The 16,666-nt window shown below is 42.3% G+C and overlaps 1 protein-coding gene across 1 annotated transcript; it reads right to left on the bottom strand.

The window, feature by feature from the left end:
• Nucleotides 1-1,839: 1,839 nt before the first annotated feature.
• LOC127965137 (insulin receptor substrate 2) lies at nt 1,840-16,305 on the bottom strand. Its single transcript, XM_052565738.1, has 2 exons — nt 11,753-16,305; nt 1,840-4,036 (listed from the first exon to the last, which is right to left on the bottom strand). Exons 1-2 carry the CDS (start codon nt 14,913-14,915, stop codon nt 4,032-4,034), a joined length of 3,168 nt encoding a protein of 1,055 aa, XP_052421698.1. The 5' UTR covers nt 14,916-16,305; the 3' UTR covers nt 1,840-4,031.
• Between the last annotated feature and the right edge of the window lie 361 nt (nt 16,306-16,666).

Genomic DNA, 16,666 nt, shown 5'->3' with positions numbered 1-16,666 from the left:
TAGATCAGTATGCTACAGCAGTATCAGTGCAAGTTTCAATATAACCTGCATAGGGATATAATATGCAACTAAAAATGACTCTAGATCAGCACTGTTACTCTAATGAGTTTTATAGATTTGACCTCAGTACAATCAGGAGCCCTGCTTTAAAAGGGTTTTCATTCAAGGGGCTTTTCTCTTCCATGGAAAAGAAAAAGTGTGTCTCTGATCATTTTAGGAGAGATTTTCAACTAACTAACTATCTATCTATCTATCTATCTATCTATCTATCTATCTATCTATCTATCTATCTATCTATCTATCTATCTATCTATCTACCTACCTAAATAATTGCGTGGTAGATCTCAAAAACACTTTAAACACATATAAAAACACGGGTGAAAGAATAATGGCCATATAAAATGAAAAGTAAATATTAAAGCAATCATAGTTTAACTGATTTAATTGTCCCAATACAATTATATAATGTATATTGACATTTTTAAGGATATCCTCACTACTTTTCTGGGCCATGAACATATCAGTTGCATTGCTGTCTATGGAGAGTCAGAAAGCTCTCGGATTTCATTAAAAATATCTTAATTTGTATTCTCAATGGAGGTCTTACGGGTTTGAAACGACACGAGGGTGAGTAATTAATGACAGAATTTTCATTTTCGGAAGAACTGTCCCTTTAAGTGCAAAATGAGAATAGTTTATTGCCACAACACTACAGTGTATCACTCTGTTATGTGTGGTGTGTCCACTTGTAAATCTTAAACCAGGGATTTAAATGTTTTTGTATTTAAAAAAAAGAAAGAAAGAAAAAAAAAAAAAAAAACACTGGCACAGTGTTGCCGTATTTATAGTAAACACTGTCGGCTCTCCAACATCAAGCCTGAGTAGCCATTCTCCCATCTGCAATATGATTTTAATCACCCATTACTTTTTATTATTTAATATGATCAATTAGTGTGTTTAATTGGTCCAAACGAACTGTTTTTAGCTGATGAGGGCTGTGATGGATGAGGGGATTGTCAGCAAATTAAGGAAAGCTGTTTCTCTCAGGGACTTTCTCCCTACTCTCATTCAGGCCTCCCGGGTCTTTCCTGGTCTCAATCATATACACACACAGTATCTCCAAAAAAGTGAGTCTGAATTGCCCGGTTGTTCCCGTCAGTCTAATCGCTTACTGATTCTGACATTGTGCAGACATCGGTGGGAAACTACCAGGATTCACGTAAGCAGAGAGAGCTTTAAATGAGACATGAGTCAAAGTGCTGCTCAAAGCTGGCTTGATTATGCATAAATCTGTCTAATCGGTCAGGACATGCTGACCGAACATATCAGGGAGTCTTGACACAGAAAGCCAGCCCGTCTCAACTCAGTGGGATCCCAGGAACCCCTGCATCTGCTGAGGAAGGCCAGAGGGAAGGATCCCAGACCTGTTTATTTTGATCATTTTGTCGCCCGTCCCAAACCTCCACACTGTTGGCACTGACCAGGCTGTGCAGTACCATCTTACCCCAAGACTTCATTACCATTTTAATTAGCAGGGGCTTGAGAATTAATAATCCTTCATCATATGGCTTTGGGCATTAGAATTCATAATCCCTTTAGTCAGTTATGTATTCTGGGTCAGACAGTAGATCAGACCATTGTGAGTGTCTTCATGAACTATTTGTTTAGTCTGCGTTTAATTGACCGCACAGACTCCTTGAACGTTACATCACTTAGGTAGAATGGATTCCGAGTGTTTGTGTGTGACATGTCTGGGATGTTGCTCATCTGCTGTCTGGCCGAGCCGTGTCAAGTCGTGTCATTTGTAAGCTATGAAACAATTATGAGCAGAGACGCTGGGTTTCTTAATGTTACTTTTTTTATTGCATGTGGCTATTCAGAATCAATACAGTTCTAAAGCAATGCTAATTACACAAAGTTTAAATTATCATTTCTAAGTAGCATCACAATGCAAAGAATATGAAATATATACAATGGAAGACACAGGAAAAAAAATAAAATAAAATCGCACAGGCATTGACGTATTCAAGCTTTCCATACTGAGAAACAGCATTCACAAAAGAACACTGCTGAAATTACTGTTAGGATTCAACAGCAAAAAAGAACAATAAGGAAAAAAAGAAAAAGAAAAGAAAAAACACTTTTCCATTTAAAAGTTGGCAGAAAAAAGGAGTACAGCAAAAAAACGTTAAGGTTTTAAATATATTAACACAGTATTTATACATTTGGTTCCTTTCTGTAAACTAATCTTTAAAAAAATGTAAATATATTGCATATGCCGTTTGTGAATTTGTACCTATTTTTGCAATATCAAGTATTATTCACTGAATTTTTTTTTATTTTTATATCATAGCGTTATCAAATATCCTCGAAGTGGCATTTATCATACAGTGTACATACTTTTACAAACGTACTGAAGAATTAGAAAAGAAAAGCGCCAGGCCAGAGTTCAGCCTTTGGCAAGTACCTTCATTAGTGCTTTAGTTGTTTCGGGGGAATTCATTCAAACACATACCATATTTATATATCTATATACAAAAAGACATAAGTTATCATCTTTAACTTAAAAACATCAGTTGCAATCTCTTTATACACTATGTACAGCTTTCTAGGCAAACGTTTTTCATATACTTAAGTCAAGTTGTGTGTGTTATGTTGTACTTTGTTTTCGCTTGCTTGCGTACGACTCTGCCTCTATTGGTGGATGTGTAGGCCGCGTGTTTGGTCTCCTGCGGAGATCACCACAATACTCTACATTCAAAAGTGTCTTGTGTTACAATCTAAGGAGTTTGTAAGTGCAAGACAAAGCATTGGTTCTGACGAGTCTATCCCTGTCTGACGGTAGGGAGCAGCATTAATGGTGTCAGGCCTTCTGAGACGTCCCTGAATCTATCACTCTCTCTTGAGCTGACGGGTACGGGTGTAAGGCGAAGGGAAGCCTGTGTGTTCAGAGCAGTGAGAGAGGGGCAAGTCAGCAGAGGCTTCTGGGTTGTTAAAGACAGTGAGTTAAAGTGTGCTAGCATGCCTAGGCTTGAGGTGAGGAACTCCTCTCTCTGACCTGAGGCGCACGACATCATTCATCTAGCGTACCGTAAGGGTTGTGTGTTAATCGCGTGTGGCTTCGTTCCAGAACTGATAACTCCTCTGCTCTGGATGCCTGCTTTGCATATGTGCGGGGTGGTGGGCAGGCGGCCACCCGTGCGGTCCTTTACCAGCTCCGATAAATAGTATTATATTAAAATCCTTTAAATATCTGTGTAGAATGCAAAATAACATTAATAGATCTTTGAATGCAACGCGAGACTTTTCTCCGCTGCAGCACAAGACATTCAGGTAGCATGGCAAACAGTAATCTTTGATACTTTCGTGAGTGTATGCAGGTCCTCCAGAAAACACTGTTTGACAGTACAGTCAGTAAGGCTTTGGATTGGTGGGTTTTTTCCGTTTTGTTAAGTTTTTTTTTTTTTTTTTAAGAAAACATTCACTTGTAAAAATAAATTAATTTCTCAATATATATTCTTTTTGTAAGTCATGACCTGGCTCGTTCTGAGGTAGGTTTTTTTTTTTTGTCTTTTCTGATTTCCAATTGTTGAGTGAATTTCTGAAATGCCACCACTGTGCAGTGTTGCGAACACATGCGCGCATGTGCGGATCGGATGTCTCTCCTCGTGTTTGGTTCACAGGTTTTCGGGGAGGGTTTGAGGGACACCGGCCACTCCAAGTCCAGAGCTCGTAACAAAACCAGTGAAAAAAAGGTCCATAACACAAAAACTGAGGGAAGGGATTGTAGTGAGTAACAGATGGACACGAAATCCCGCCTATGTGTCTTTGAGTTATCGTCATGCCTCGCGCTGTGGTCAAGTGTCCGTGTTGCTTTGACGACAGCCATTCAAATGGATTCGGGAGGTCAAGGGTCAGCAAAGAGCTGAAGAAGAAGCAGCAGCATCAACGTGGTCCATCTGTCCACATGAGCGCCTCCTCTTCTCCTCTCGATGGAGATGAAGGAGCTTTAATGAAGAGACTGGCTCTGTTTAGTCTGCAAGACATAAGAGAGAGAGAGAGAAAGAAGCACATTAATGCGATGTCTATAAATATCCAGACAGAGAAAGCACACGAACCAATAAAACACAATGTTCCTTGAGATCAACACGGTCATGCTGCTGTCACATACCACAACAGCCTTCTATGGGCATTCACTAATGTTTCTGCATTTTTCTGCAATACTATTATATTCCTCTGTGCCTTGTCTGGAAAATCGTTCCTTTTTCACAGAGCGGTGTGTGTTTTTCCATGACCATCCGTATGTGATTTATACATGAGGAATGAAGCAGACTAGTGGGGGGATAAAAGGTCACACGCTCCCCCTCTCTCATTCTCTCCTTTACCAAGTAAGGAATGTGCGCTCTTTTGCTACGAGCAACAGAAGTGGCAGGTGCTCAGAGACAGACGAGGGGAACACTCGCTGACATTTAGCACTTATGCAGCTGACGGAAAGAGCACAAAAATACAACACATTCACTACCAGGCCACACAGCTTTAAATGTTCAGCAACATCCATGTAAGATGTCATTTAATATTTCAATATTTAAATGTTGAATTTCTCGCTCTAAAGATGCAGTTCCAACATGGGACTTTATAGACAGGTTTCTCCTGGCGAACTCTACATGAGACATTAGTGAGACTGAAACAATAGTTTGTGTGCACACATACAATTATTAAAACATCTATACAATTCTTGCCAGTGTAAGAATCCATCTGTGTGAATGGTCTCATAAAAAATAAAAATTTTGAAATGTAAATATCAAAGTGTCATTTGACAGTTTGCTTCTCTCTTGCTGCTGTCTGGGTTCTGTTTACAAGACTAGATGGCTATCCTGACCTCTCACCCGTTGTACTTGTTTGTGAGGTTTCATTTGCAAGTAGGCCTCACACTGGGCGGAAGTCTCTGCAAACACAAACCCCTCATGGGCCTGTACTCTAGCGCCGCCCCCCTCTGTGCTCCTCCTCCTGCTTTTCATCCGCCTAGAACAAGAGGTGTTTTCACAGAGCGAGACTCACTCTCACACACACTTAACAAACCCTTGATTCACGGCCTTCGGCTATACAGCACGCCATAATCGCTCCCATTATCTGGACTGCCCGCACACATTCCCAACACTTCCGCATGTGAGCCCGATATCACAACATCCACTCCAACGGGGATGGAAGCAATTCCCATGACCGTCAGAATGGCTGTATTCGCTCACGTAGAGCTGGGTAAAGTCAGGGAGGAGGGGCCAGCGAGAGGTCAAGCGTTTCACGGTCGTAAAGAGCCTCATCTTTTCCTGCTCTTTGATACCTCCCTCTGTGTGCTATTACGAGGTATTACTCTTCCAGTTAAGTGCTGACAGAACTGTTTGCCCATGGCCAACTAGTGAGGACAGAGAAAAAGTTCAATACAGCAGCATCTTGAAGATCTCTAATCCGTTAAATAGCAGAAGATATTATTTCACCACATGCATGTGACGTCATTTACAATGGCCCTGAACTAATGTGGTTCAAATGAAGGAGATGTGACCATGTTCAGGAAACATATACCACAATAATGCATCGGTACTATGGTGGTTAATCAGCAAGTTACATTGTTGAATGGGAAATGCACCCCTGCATAGGTTGGGTCCTATTCTTTATTTATTTATTTGTTAATTTACTGTGTTACATTATGTTATAAAGTCAGAAGCTACACTTTAATATCTGTACTATTACCTACATTTTTTAGGCCTAATGGAGGCTGTAATGCATGTCTAGCTTCTAGTAGCCCATGAATGGATAATGACATTATATGACCTAACCTACTTTACTGTCACCAATGAGTGCTTCAGAGACACCAACTCTAAAACAACGGCACCATATTGACTACAGAAACATCAGTGTAACCTCTAACATGACAGCGCAGTGGAAACCTTGATGTGAACTTGAGCCTGGCTGCTCGTATCCATACTATGACATTACCATGTCGGGTGGTCTGCTTCCGTCATGTGTATAAATAGACTCAAAACAGACAAGAGATCTCTTTCCCTCTCTCGCTGATTCTCACATTCACACTGATGCCACGGGGCTGGAGTCATGTGAGACGGTGTGTGTGTGTGTGTGTGTGGAGGTCAGAGAGGCAGCTTGAATTTCACACAGCTAATTAAGCAAGAGGAAGCTTGGCAATTCCATGGATGTCCCATTCTGATCCGGAAAGGCAGAAAAAAAATGCACCAATGAACGAGGGGAAAGAAAGAAAGAGCCATGAGGTCATGGGACAAGCACTCAACAAAGATTCAGACAGATGAATGAGCAGTGGGAGGAACTGGATATATTTCATCCGTCTTTTTCTTAAACTTTGATCCAGCTTTATTCAGTGTGTCCTACAGTAATCAACAGCACCACATAAAAAAAAAATATATAAATATATATATATATATATATATATATATATATATATATATATATATATATATATATATATATATATATATATATATATATATATAATTTTTTTTTTACTTGAGCTATGCTATATTATAGCCGAACAGTGTTATCTTAGCATAAACTATATCATAGTTTTTTCTTAATATTTAGTTTTTACTGTTAATAATTTCATTTTTAATAATTTCTAAATACATTTATTTTCAGCTTTTCAGATGTATATATATACATATATATATATTATTATTATTTATTTTTTTTTCAGTTGTAGGCTTAGTAATTTTAGTACTTTGACTTACACTTATTTTTTCATTAGTTGACAATGCAACATTTCTAAACTTTGTCCAAGTTTTTTTTTTTTTTTCTCCTTTTAATAATTGTATTTTATTTTAAATTAACAATGACAATACAGAGTTAAATTGATGAACAAATGACTTATCTGAGCTGGTTGTTTTAACAAAAGAAAAAAAAAAAGATACAATTGCTCAACTGAATGAACTGATTTATATTAAGTAATGACACTGTTTAATTAAAATTACTCAAATTAAGTATCAATATCAAATCATTACTAAAATTTAATAAAAATAATAAATAAATAAATAAATAAATAAAAAAAATCCAAAAAACAGAATTCTGCAGGATATGCAGAATACTGCTTGATCTTACAGCTGAATGAGTATATAAAAATCAAATCAACAAATATAAAAGCTAAATGTAAATATGCTCAAATTCTATTTTCAGTAAGAGCAGATGGAAACCAGAAGTAGGAGGTCTTGTTGGACCCTCTGACCTCAAATTCCCTCCCCCATCTCTCTCCCTCTTGTTTTGTCTCTCAGAGTGATCTCTTAACTTCTAAACATCTTCAGATCTACATAGCTGAGTGCAACATATTGCTTCCTAAACACATTTATGACATTGAATCTTTCCGATGTCTGTGTGAGAAATCGATGCAGGTATTTAAAGCAGCTGAAATCCGGACCCCGCTGGTTCAAGTCAACAGCCTGTGAACCCGCTGCCCCCATACCCCAAAAACTATCCCCACTCCACACACATTTGTCCCACGACTCATTTTTTATTTATTTCACAAAGGTTAAATTTAGCCCCCTGTAGCCAGGCCGGGAACAGTCTGGCGTTCTCACACACATAAAACACACAACTGTTCTCACACACCAGGCATACAGTAGTGAGGAAAGCAGCTGAGTGACTGACCGTACTGTAAACATGTGCTAGTGTTACTAATTTATTTATCTACGCCAGTCTCATATATCATAGATGGGGGGTATCAGTTTTAACCCGTGGGGTAGAAATAATGTTTCTGCTCATCTTCACTCTCCCACTAGGGATGTTCACACTGTCAGCAATTTGCAGTCATTCATTTTTAGTGAGAGTTAAAGGTAGCAAGTAACACACAAAATAAAATGTAAGGCATTCACTCATTTAAACGTGTCTGTCTGTGTTACAACAAAGTATGTGGACTACTGTACGAGTTAAGGAACGATTTGTAAACACATCTATGACGGATTCTCAGCTCAATGCCAACCTGCAACAGTCTGGACATCGGATCATCAGCTATGGGAAGAGAGGCAGAGAGATGTCTGGGCAAAACGTTATACTGTATGCGTGGTGTGATGATCTTCTTGTGTAAATGTCACAGTCTAATCTCATAACACTACAGCCAACTAAGCCAACACAAATCGCCAGCCATGAATAAGAAAGTGTGTGCATAAGGATGTGTGAGCTCAGCAGATCTCACAGTCATTCCCTTTTAAACAAATCCAAAGAGCAGTAGCAAAGATAATGCCCAAGGAGCCATTTAAATTCATTTGATGACAGTAAAGCATCACTATATATTCTGCTCCCCTGCCACACACACACACACACACACTCAGATCACTTAGCTCAGCAGGGGAGAAAAGGAGTATTCATTCAGAATCAGGCCCCATGCCATGCAATTATTCCCACACATGGCATGTGCTCTTAAAGAGCATCCTATGCTGATTTCAAATGATATTTTCCAGCCACATCCCATTCATTGCCATCATTATACAGATGTTAAGTGTATAGGACGTTAACAAAGTACTGTATGTTACATTTTATATACTTTACATGCATATATGGAAATGGTGGATGGTGCTGAATATACTGTGTCCTTTAATCCAGGAAGTCAAGAACAAAGGTACAGAAAGTACAGTTATCTTTTCTACAGATACATTCCATCCCAAGAAAAACAGAAGGGGTACAAGATGAAGGTAACATTTGTGAGAAAAAACCTCAAAAACATAAAAAGTTAATTGTTTTAGTGGTGATTATTATGTATTGGGGTATTTTTATATTAAAATAAAATGACAGCAGTACAACAGATATTACTGTCATAGGATGTTTTTTTTTTTTTTCCCATATTGGAGGAGTAGGTATTTGTCATAGGATTGCAAAATAATAATAATAATAATAATAAATTAAAAACAAATATATATATATATATTTTTTTTTTTGATATTGTGAAAATCACCTATGTGTGTGTGTGCGCATGTATGCTGTTTACTTGGTCACCAAATAAAGCTTCTCAACAATGTCTAATCTGTGGCAGCATGTAATCCGCCTTATCTGTGCTGCTAAATGTAGGGAGCAGTGAGAGCATTTAACAGAACATCTTGGATGAGTTTAACACTATAAAATCTGTTACAATAGCAGGTACTTACAGAGTCAACAACAACAAGACTGAGAGGTGAAGGAGGACATGAAGAGAGAGAAAGAACTGGGCTGCAGATTCAGAGTGATGATTGGTGAACGACAAAGAAAGCAAGAAATTAAAAGAATCCCTCAAATATGAAAATAATGAGAGGAGAAGTTAAACCCCAGAAAGACAGAATGATGTTGGGCTAGGATTCAATGGAATAGGTGTGCGTTGTGATGGGGGATGGTCGTCTGAGTCTGTTCTCTAGAAATAAAAGCAGGACAATTGATAGACACAATTTCTCTTTCACTGCTGCACTTTTCAATTCAATCAAGTCTATCAAAGCAGAAAGGGGCGGGCTCGGTGTGTCTGCAACAAAAGAGAGATTTCACTTCTATTTCAAGCTTGTGCCAAATGTTTTCACTGGCTATCTGACTGTATCTCCTGTATCTCTCTCTGAGCTGTTGTGTGGGGCAGCAGATGGTTGCTAATCATTAGTGTATTGTCAGGGCTCTGATGGGCCTGATAACCACTGTGCACTGCTTGGAATGGCAGGTGCACGACCCTGGCCCCCACCATCTGCTGGCCCAGCCCCTCACACACAATCTTCTCAGGGGGGAGGCTTCTCTGGAAGTCCACTCGCAGACACACTTATCTCTCTGAGATGAGTTCTTGGGATGTCCTAATTGTAAAAATTTTAATAAAACGTTGTTTGCTCTCCCCTCTAGTGCTATTATTATGTAGGAAGAAATGGAAAGAATACAATCTAAGGAAAAGCTTCAATGCCCAAAGCGCTCTCAATGCTTATCTCTATAGCCCTCTATATGCAAGGCCAGGTCAGAGGTAACCAATTTGACAAATTTTAACGTTCAATGACTCAGTGAGGATGCAGATATTAAAAAAAACACACAAAAAAAAATAAATAAAAAAAAAATACTGAACTAAATACACCAGAGCGTGACAAAAACCAATCAGTCCTAGCAAAATGAGGCTTCGTCATACACCAGAGTCAAACATCCGGCACACTATGTAAATATGTAGTCGTGTTTGTCAAAGTATGCGTCTGCGTCCCATTCACAAACGTACTATTCAAATCAGTGTGTAAATGTGACGGGAGGAGGGAAGGAGTGGAATGTGGCATTACAGACGCTGGCGTAGTAAACAGAGCGCAGCCTATCCGTGCTCTCGACTCATGCTCAATGGATCCCGGGCTGGTGCAAGTTCCTATCGGCAAGACTATCAGGCCATTCTACACAAATACGAGCTCTGTTCTGTCTCTGTGGCTCATCTTTTGTTTTGGTGGAATGTTGTCAGTGGCCAATCACAGGGCAGGATGGCTGAGCTCTTGCAAGTATGTGTCGATGTTTATGTGAGTGTTCTTTGTGGTCTCCTCCCACTGTTCTAGGGCTTCCGTGGCCTCTGGCTACGCATTTCTGCTCTGTCCACTTGTGGAGGTAAACAGAGAACTGCAGAAACACCTGCTCCACCAGCACAAATTCTCTCACACACACCCTTAAGATCATAACTGAGCTTCTGATGTTGTCTATTTGCTTTCTGTGGTGTGTGCTTCTGCTTCTAGACTCTTTTGTGAAGTGTCATTCATCAGACAAGTCGCTCTGTTCTTCAAGTGCAATCTTTCACCTAGATATTTTGTCTCAGTAAAATGTAGAGTTCTCTTTTTAACACTTATACATAATGCAATCCCACTTATATAAAAAGTGACGCTCAACAAGAACCACACCTCCTATCTTGCATCTCATTTCAATGCGCGAGTCTACATGAGTCTATATCGGTCTATCAGCCCACATGTTTGTCTCTGAGCTACACAAACAACTTTGTTTTTCAAGTCGTGCCGAAAAACAAAAGGTGGGTCGTTCCTTTAAAGAAACCTGGCAGGTCAGAAAAACAAGCCGACGTTAACCTCACTGAACGACCTTTGCACACGTTCTGCATTCCAGCCCTGAAACCCTCGACCTGCAAACTGATAAACAACTGACTCACTTGTTTTTATCTGAGCTACTGTTCACTCAAGTATGACACAATGACTAATTCTGATTCAGAGAACAAGTCTAGGTATGATGCAAATATTGGGAACGATTTCTCTTTGCTGGATTATTGAAATGCGGATATGAGCTCGCTCTTTCTCTTTTACATTTACATCCTCTTAACCTCACCCCATCCCAAAGAGTCATCACGCTATTGTCAGCAAAACGAACATTTCAACTAATAAGCAATCCAGTACAGAGGAATAAACCCTTTAACCATGCTGTTTTCATCCTAAACACTTTGCAGGCACAGATGAAACGATCAGTCTCTATGAATAAAAACTGCGCCACAGCTTTTAAAGAGGCTTCTCCATCATTCTGACACTCAAGTTGCTCAATTAGCTCTCTAACATAAGAGGGAAATCTGTCATGTGCCACCTTCATCTGGTGCACGGGTAATATGCTGTTGTTATTTTAGCAAAACAAACGGTCATGTCATATTTTGGCACATTAATACAGCATAATAATCATTCTAAATAAACAATTCAGAACATAGTAATATGAAAGGAATGACTGTAAATATTAACTAATGAAGGTAGTGAGCTTGCACATCACCAGTTATTAAATTTACAAAGCTTACCTTTTACTGTTGTTGCCGTCTCCTTGAACCCAAGGCTGGCATACGGACTGGCGTGTATTCCATTGATGCCCTCTTTACAGCAGCTGGCAGCTTTGAACCGGACAAGAGCATCACAGCTGGCAAGTCCTCCATCCATCAAGTTTAAGGCAATGTAGTTAAGTCCATTCTGAAAGCCAGCCGACGTCTCCCTGCACATGGGACTGTTATACTCTTCATCCGATCCTTCGCTGCTCCTCACAGAAACGGACACGTTCTCCACAGAGGCCGAACCATGCCGCCTGGCGTCGTGTGCGAATGAGGGAAAAACTGGTGTTACGGTGGTGGTTGAGGAGAATGTCTCTGAACTGTGCCGCCTGCGCCCCTGGGGGTCGGCACGAATCACCTTGGCCCCCCGGTCAGGGTCCACCAAGGCCAGAGTGGTGCCATGCAGCAAAAAAGCCTCAACGGCAGGGACTTCTACAGCCTCTTCCACGGTCAGCCTCTGCATGCAGGAGGAAGGGCTGATGGTCTGCCCACCTTCTGAGAGCTGTGAGACAGGCTGCGGAGGGGAAGTGGGCACGCCGAACGTCATCTCTGTGTAATCGTCTTTAGCTTTGTCGACCGGGCCTACCGGTTCCACCTGTGCAGTGAGGTGGTACCTCTCATCTTCCTCGGGGTGGGCGGGGCAGGATGTGAGTTCAGGAAGGGGCTCCAAACGATTAGATGGAGCAGTGTTTCCAGATTTGGGCGACTGCGAACTCACATCAATGTTCATATAATCGGAGATGGGGGACGTCCTGTGATCGGCGCAGGATCCGAGGGATGAGGCTGGGCTCTCGGAGGAAACAGTGGAGGGGGGAGTGCAACTTTCAGCAACATGTCCAAAGTCTATGTTTATGTACTCGCCAGGGCTTTTTGGCTCGGAGGGGAGGGGATGCTCATTCATGCTAGGTAATGTCCGGCACGTGTCAAGGGAGAGGCGGGTTGGCCGGTTGATCCTGTGCCGGAGGATGAGGCCGTCTGTGCGGCTTTGTCTTAGAGGAGATGGGGATGCTGTTTTTACGGACTCCTCTATTATCCTGTGACTTTGAGGATTCATGACCACATACTGATCATTGTCTGCATCCTTTAGCATTTGCTGGGGCTTATGACAGCGGGGCAAAGAGTTAAACGAGTGAAGCTGTCGGAGACAGGGAGACTGCTCTAAACCCACAGGGCTCAGGTAGTAGTCTGGTGGCGTGACCGAATCTGCAGGCGACATGTTGAGGTACTCACCATTCATCAGTTTCCCATCTGAGCTGTCTATGGAGAACTTAGAGCCGCACAGCATCCTCATGTAGCCGCTGTCATCCAGAGAACAGCTGCTGGGGGAATTGGTTTTGTAACCATTAGCTATAGTGAGGGGGTGCATCCTGGGGTTGATTATCTGCTTCGGAGCAGAAACGCACATTGGGCTCATAGGCATGTAGTTGTCAGTCTTCCCCCCTTGTGGAGCCACACCTGGCGTCATTGGCATGTAGCCATCGTCGCCCAGATTACTGCTGGAACTTTTCAGTAATGATCCGATTTCAATGTCCCCGTAATCCTCGGGGTATGTGACTTTTGGGGATGCGGTCTCAGAGCTACGCCCCGAATGGCCTCCAGTTGTGTTAGTTGCTCTCATGAGCGTGTACTCGTCCAGTGAACCTGAGGACACTTGTGATGGCACCCTCTTCTGGTAAGGCATGGTGAGAGAGTGGGTCCTCTTCCTGTAGGCATTCTCCAGATCTCCTCTGCTTTCCTCAACTGCTGCCTGGATGCTTTTCCGTCCACAGCTATTGGGCCTCTCCATGATCATGTATCCGTACATGTCACTGGGTGGGGTGTCAGTGAGTGACTCAGGTGTGTAGCTTCGGTTCGCTGCTAAAAGGTGCCGCATATCACCGGGGCTGGAGCCGCACTCATCACAGGAGATGAAACCGGCATCGCTGGGGGACCCCGGGATGGAAGCGGTGCAGCTGGAGGGGCGAGGGCCACCTTCTATGTTATTGCCACAGGACATGCTGACAGGGCTTGCAGCCGAGGGAGGGGAGTGAGACACAGGCATGCACATGGATTTACTGTGCTGCAGGGATGAAGCCTCAAATGTTCTGCATGGGCGAGCTGTCACTGTGTTGGAGCGGTTCAAATGAGTCCTTTTCACACCTGGGCTGATAGGGCTGCCGTCGCCCTCGCTCGCCGTGCGAATCCTACAAGACGTCAGTTTCGTCACGGGAGACGTCGCTGCCATGCTGTCGGTGCGCGAGCGCCGCTGCAGCCCGGTTTGACTCGGCGGGAGGTTGTTAAAGTGCCGCCTGGTGGGCACTGAGATCGGGTTGCTACCTGAGGACTGGCTTTTGCTGCGCGGGCGGAACTCAGACATCTCTTTCATGGCTTTCATCGCCTCCAAAATAGTCTCGTGAATGTTTTGCGCCACCACCGAGTCGTCCGCCTGCATCCACAACTCGCCGGGTCCGATCGACGCGGACCGGCCCACCTCGATGAAAAAGAAGCTGTCCGAGTGTCCGCATCGGCGGATGTTCATCAGCTGTAAAATCACCGACGCCGCCTCCGTGTTGAGTTTCACGAAGCTGATCGTACGGCTGGATAAACACAGCCTGTGAACGCCAGTTAAGTTCCTGCTCTGTCCGAGTCCTTTAGATTTCAGATTGACCTGCCAAACCTCCTTGTAAGTGGCGGAGACGGGCGTTATCACGCCGTAGCTCGCCTCATCAAACCCGACGAGGGATGACGCCGAATTATTCGCGGAGCCGTCGCTCACTTTCCCCTCGTTCATTAAATCCGTTAAGACCGTGTACCAGTCCTCCTGTTCCTGTTCATTTTCGGCGGCCACGGCAAAATACTCGTCCTTGGTATAAAGGGCGATCAGGTGTTTGTGTTTGGCATCGGCTCTCTTGTTGATGTTCAGGCACGAGTCCAAAGGTATAACCCGTTTAGCAGCCGACTTGTTTTTCCATTTCTTCTCGCTCTCGTAATACTCCAACCGGGCGCGACAGCCCTCGCTCGGCTCCCTCAGCACAAAAAACCGCTTGTGTCCGTGCTTCTGCTTCTTCAGATAGCCGCATTTCTTAACGTGGTTGTTGGTGTTCACGGTCATATTTGAAATCAGCTGTCCTCCCGTCGGCGGCGGACTCGCCATTCTCATATAAACTGTGAAGAAAAACTCTCACTTTTCCTTAACTTGTGCTGTCAGTCCGTTTTAATCCTGTCAGACTCTCTTATGGACCCGGCTCGGAGTGCGCGTTCGCTGCGTGGAGCGGTTTAACAGTAAATAACACATATCCCTAAGTGACTGGAGTGAAGAGGAAAAACAACATGTGACGTCCTACACATCCCAGCTTTGGTTACAAAAAAAAAAAAAAAATAGCAAGAAAAAATACGCACACACAGAAACGAGGCGGTGCAACCTTAGGGGGAAGGCGTACCTGTGAATGCGCCCCCTTTAACAGCTCATTGGGCTCATTGGTGGAAATATCTGACTGACAGAAAAGCGAACCAATCACGTTCTACTCATATTCGTTGCTCCGCCCCCACTGGAGCGACTGAAGCTACGGGAGAATTGTCAGAGGATCTCAACCCTCTGTGAGCGCTGCTCGGAAAGCCGCTCTGTTTTACGGTTTTACATTTTACAAATAGGGAATAACGTGACAGTGAATAGTCTATGGTTAAAATATTCTTGTGTCGTTTTAGGGAACAAACTGGGGGTGGTTAAAACAACCAGTAAGTAGCCTACTGACAGGGGCGCAACTTTTTCTATATTTTGTTATTTGTCATTTAATTACATCGTTTTGTATTCATTTCTGTTATGATTTTGTAAAGTCACGATGTTCATATGTGTGTTCTTCGGATGAAGATTTTGCCTAAAACTTAAATAGCAAATGTACGTCCTGCCTTTTTTTTTTTTTTTTTTTTTTTTTTTTTAAATTTTAAAGCTATTTGGAAATTTAACATAAGCCACTCCCTTTTTTAATTATAGGCTAATACTGTGAATATTATTTTGTACAATTTACTATTGAAAGATCAACCCAGATCACGTCAGAAGCATCATCTCTGCTCTGACGCATCATTCAATTTATAAGCAATGCGCGTGCATCCCTATATTCTGTTGATCTCGTTATATTAACGCATTAGGTGCAATTCGAATCATTTAACCGTGAGACTATTAAAAATAATAATTAAAAAATAATAATATACATATATGGTTTTTGGTGCATCTTCGTTATGTAAAGCAACCGGTGCTCTGTATTTACAAAGTCTGAGTGCGTCTTGTGTTACGCGACTGCCTCTAGCGTTTCCGAATATATTATGTGTGCGTGTGCATTTGTCTTGTGTTTGTCTTCCACTGTAAGATTCTTTCCGGTCATTGCCTTTTCCTCACACTCCTCCTTCACAGTGTAATGTACAATACCCCTCCTACACTGCAAGCGAGCGATGCGACGAAAGACGCTCCCGATATGATGAATGAACTGCAAACACTGCATGCGCACGATAAAGTTAGATTATAGTGCGAGCGGTGTAGTTGGACGCTTCGGCGTCGCTCAGAGCATATCTCATGGTGTATTTATATAACATAAATGAAGCATTTAAACCCAGAATAGAAGGATGTCAGCGAAGCTGTGTTAGTTTGGAAACAGCCGAGCATCAATTCTGCTCTAGTTTCTGGTGGGTATCAGTGATGACGCTGCGATGCAGGTCTGCTGAGGATTGAGTACGTCAGTGACTGGCTGTGTACGTAAAAAGAGAGATGCTTACTACTCTCAGATGAACTCAACTGTACAGTCTGGCTGTGCGTTACCCAATAAGAGCACACACCTCCGGGGGAAAAAATGCAAATGAGACTATAATTCATTTTTTAAAGGAATTTCTCCACCATGTCTTTTTTTTGTTGACTGAAAT

The sequence above is a fragment of the Carassius gibelio genome, chromosome B9 (genome assembly GCF_023724105.1).
Source record: "Carassius gibelio isolate Cgi1373 ecotype wild population from Czech Republic chromosome B9, carGib1.2-hapl.c, whole genome shotgun sequence".
NCBI classification, from domain to species: domain Eukaryota; kingdom Metazoa; phylum Chordata; class Actinopteri; order Cypriniformes; family Cyprinidae; genus Carassius; species Carassius gibelio.
Note: the sequence above shows the minus strand (reverse complement) of the source record. Positions and strands in the feature narration are given on the sequence as shown.

Bases quoted from the DNA above. Each gene is read 5' to 3' on its own strand.
- LOC127965137 (XM_052565738.1), bottom strand. From the start codon at position 14,915: ATGAGAATGGCGAGTCCGCCGCCGACGGGAGGACAGCTGATTTCAAAT.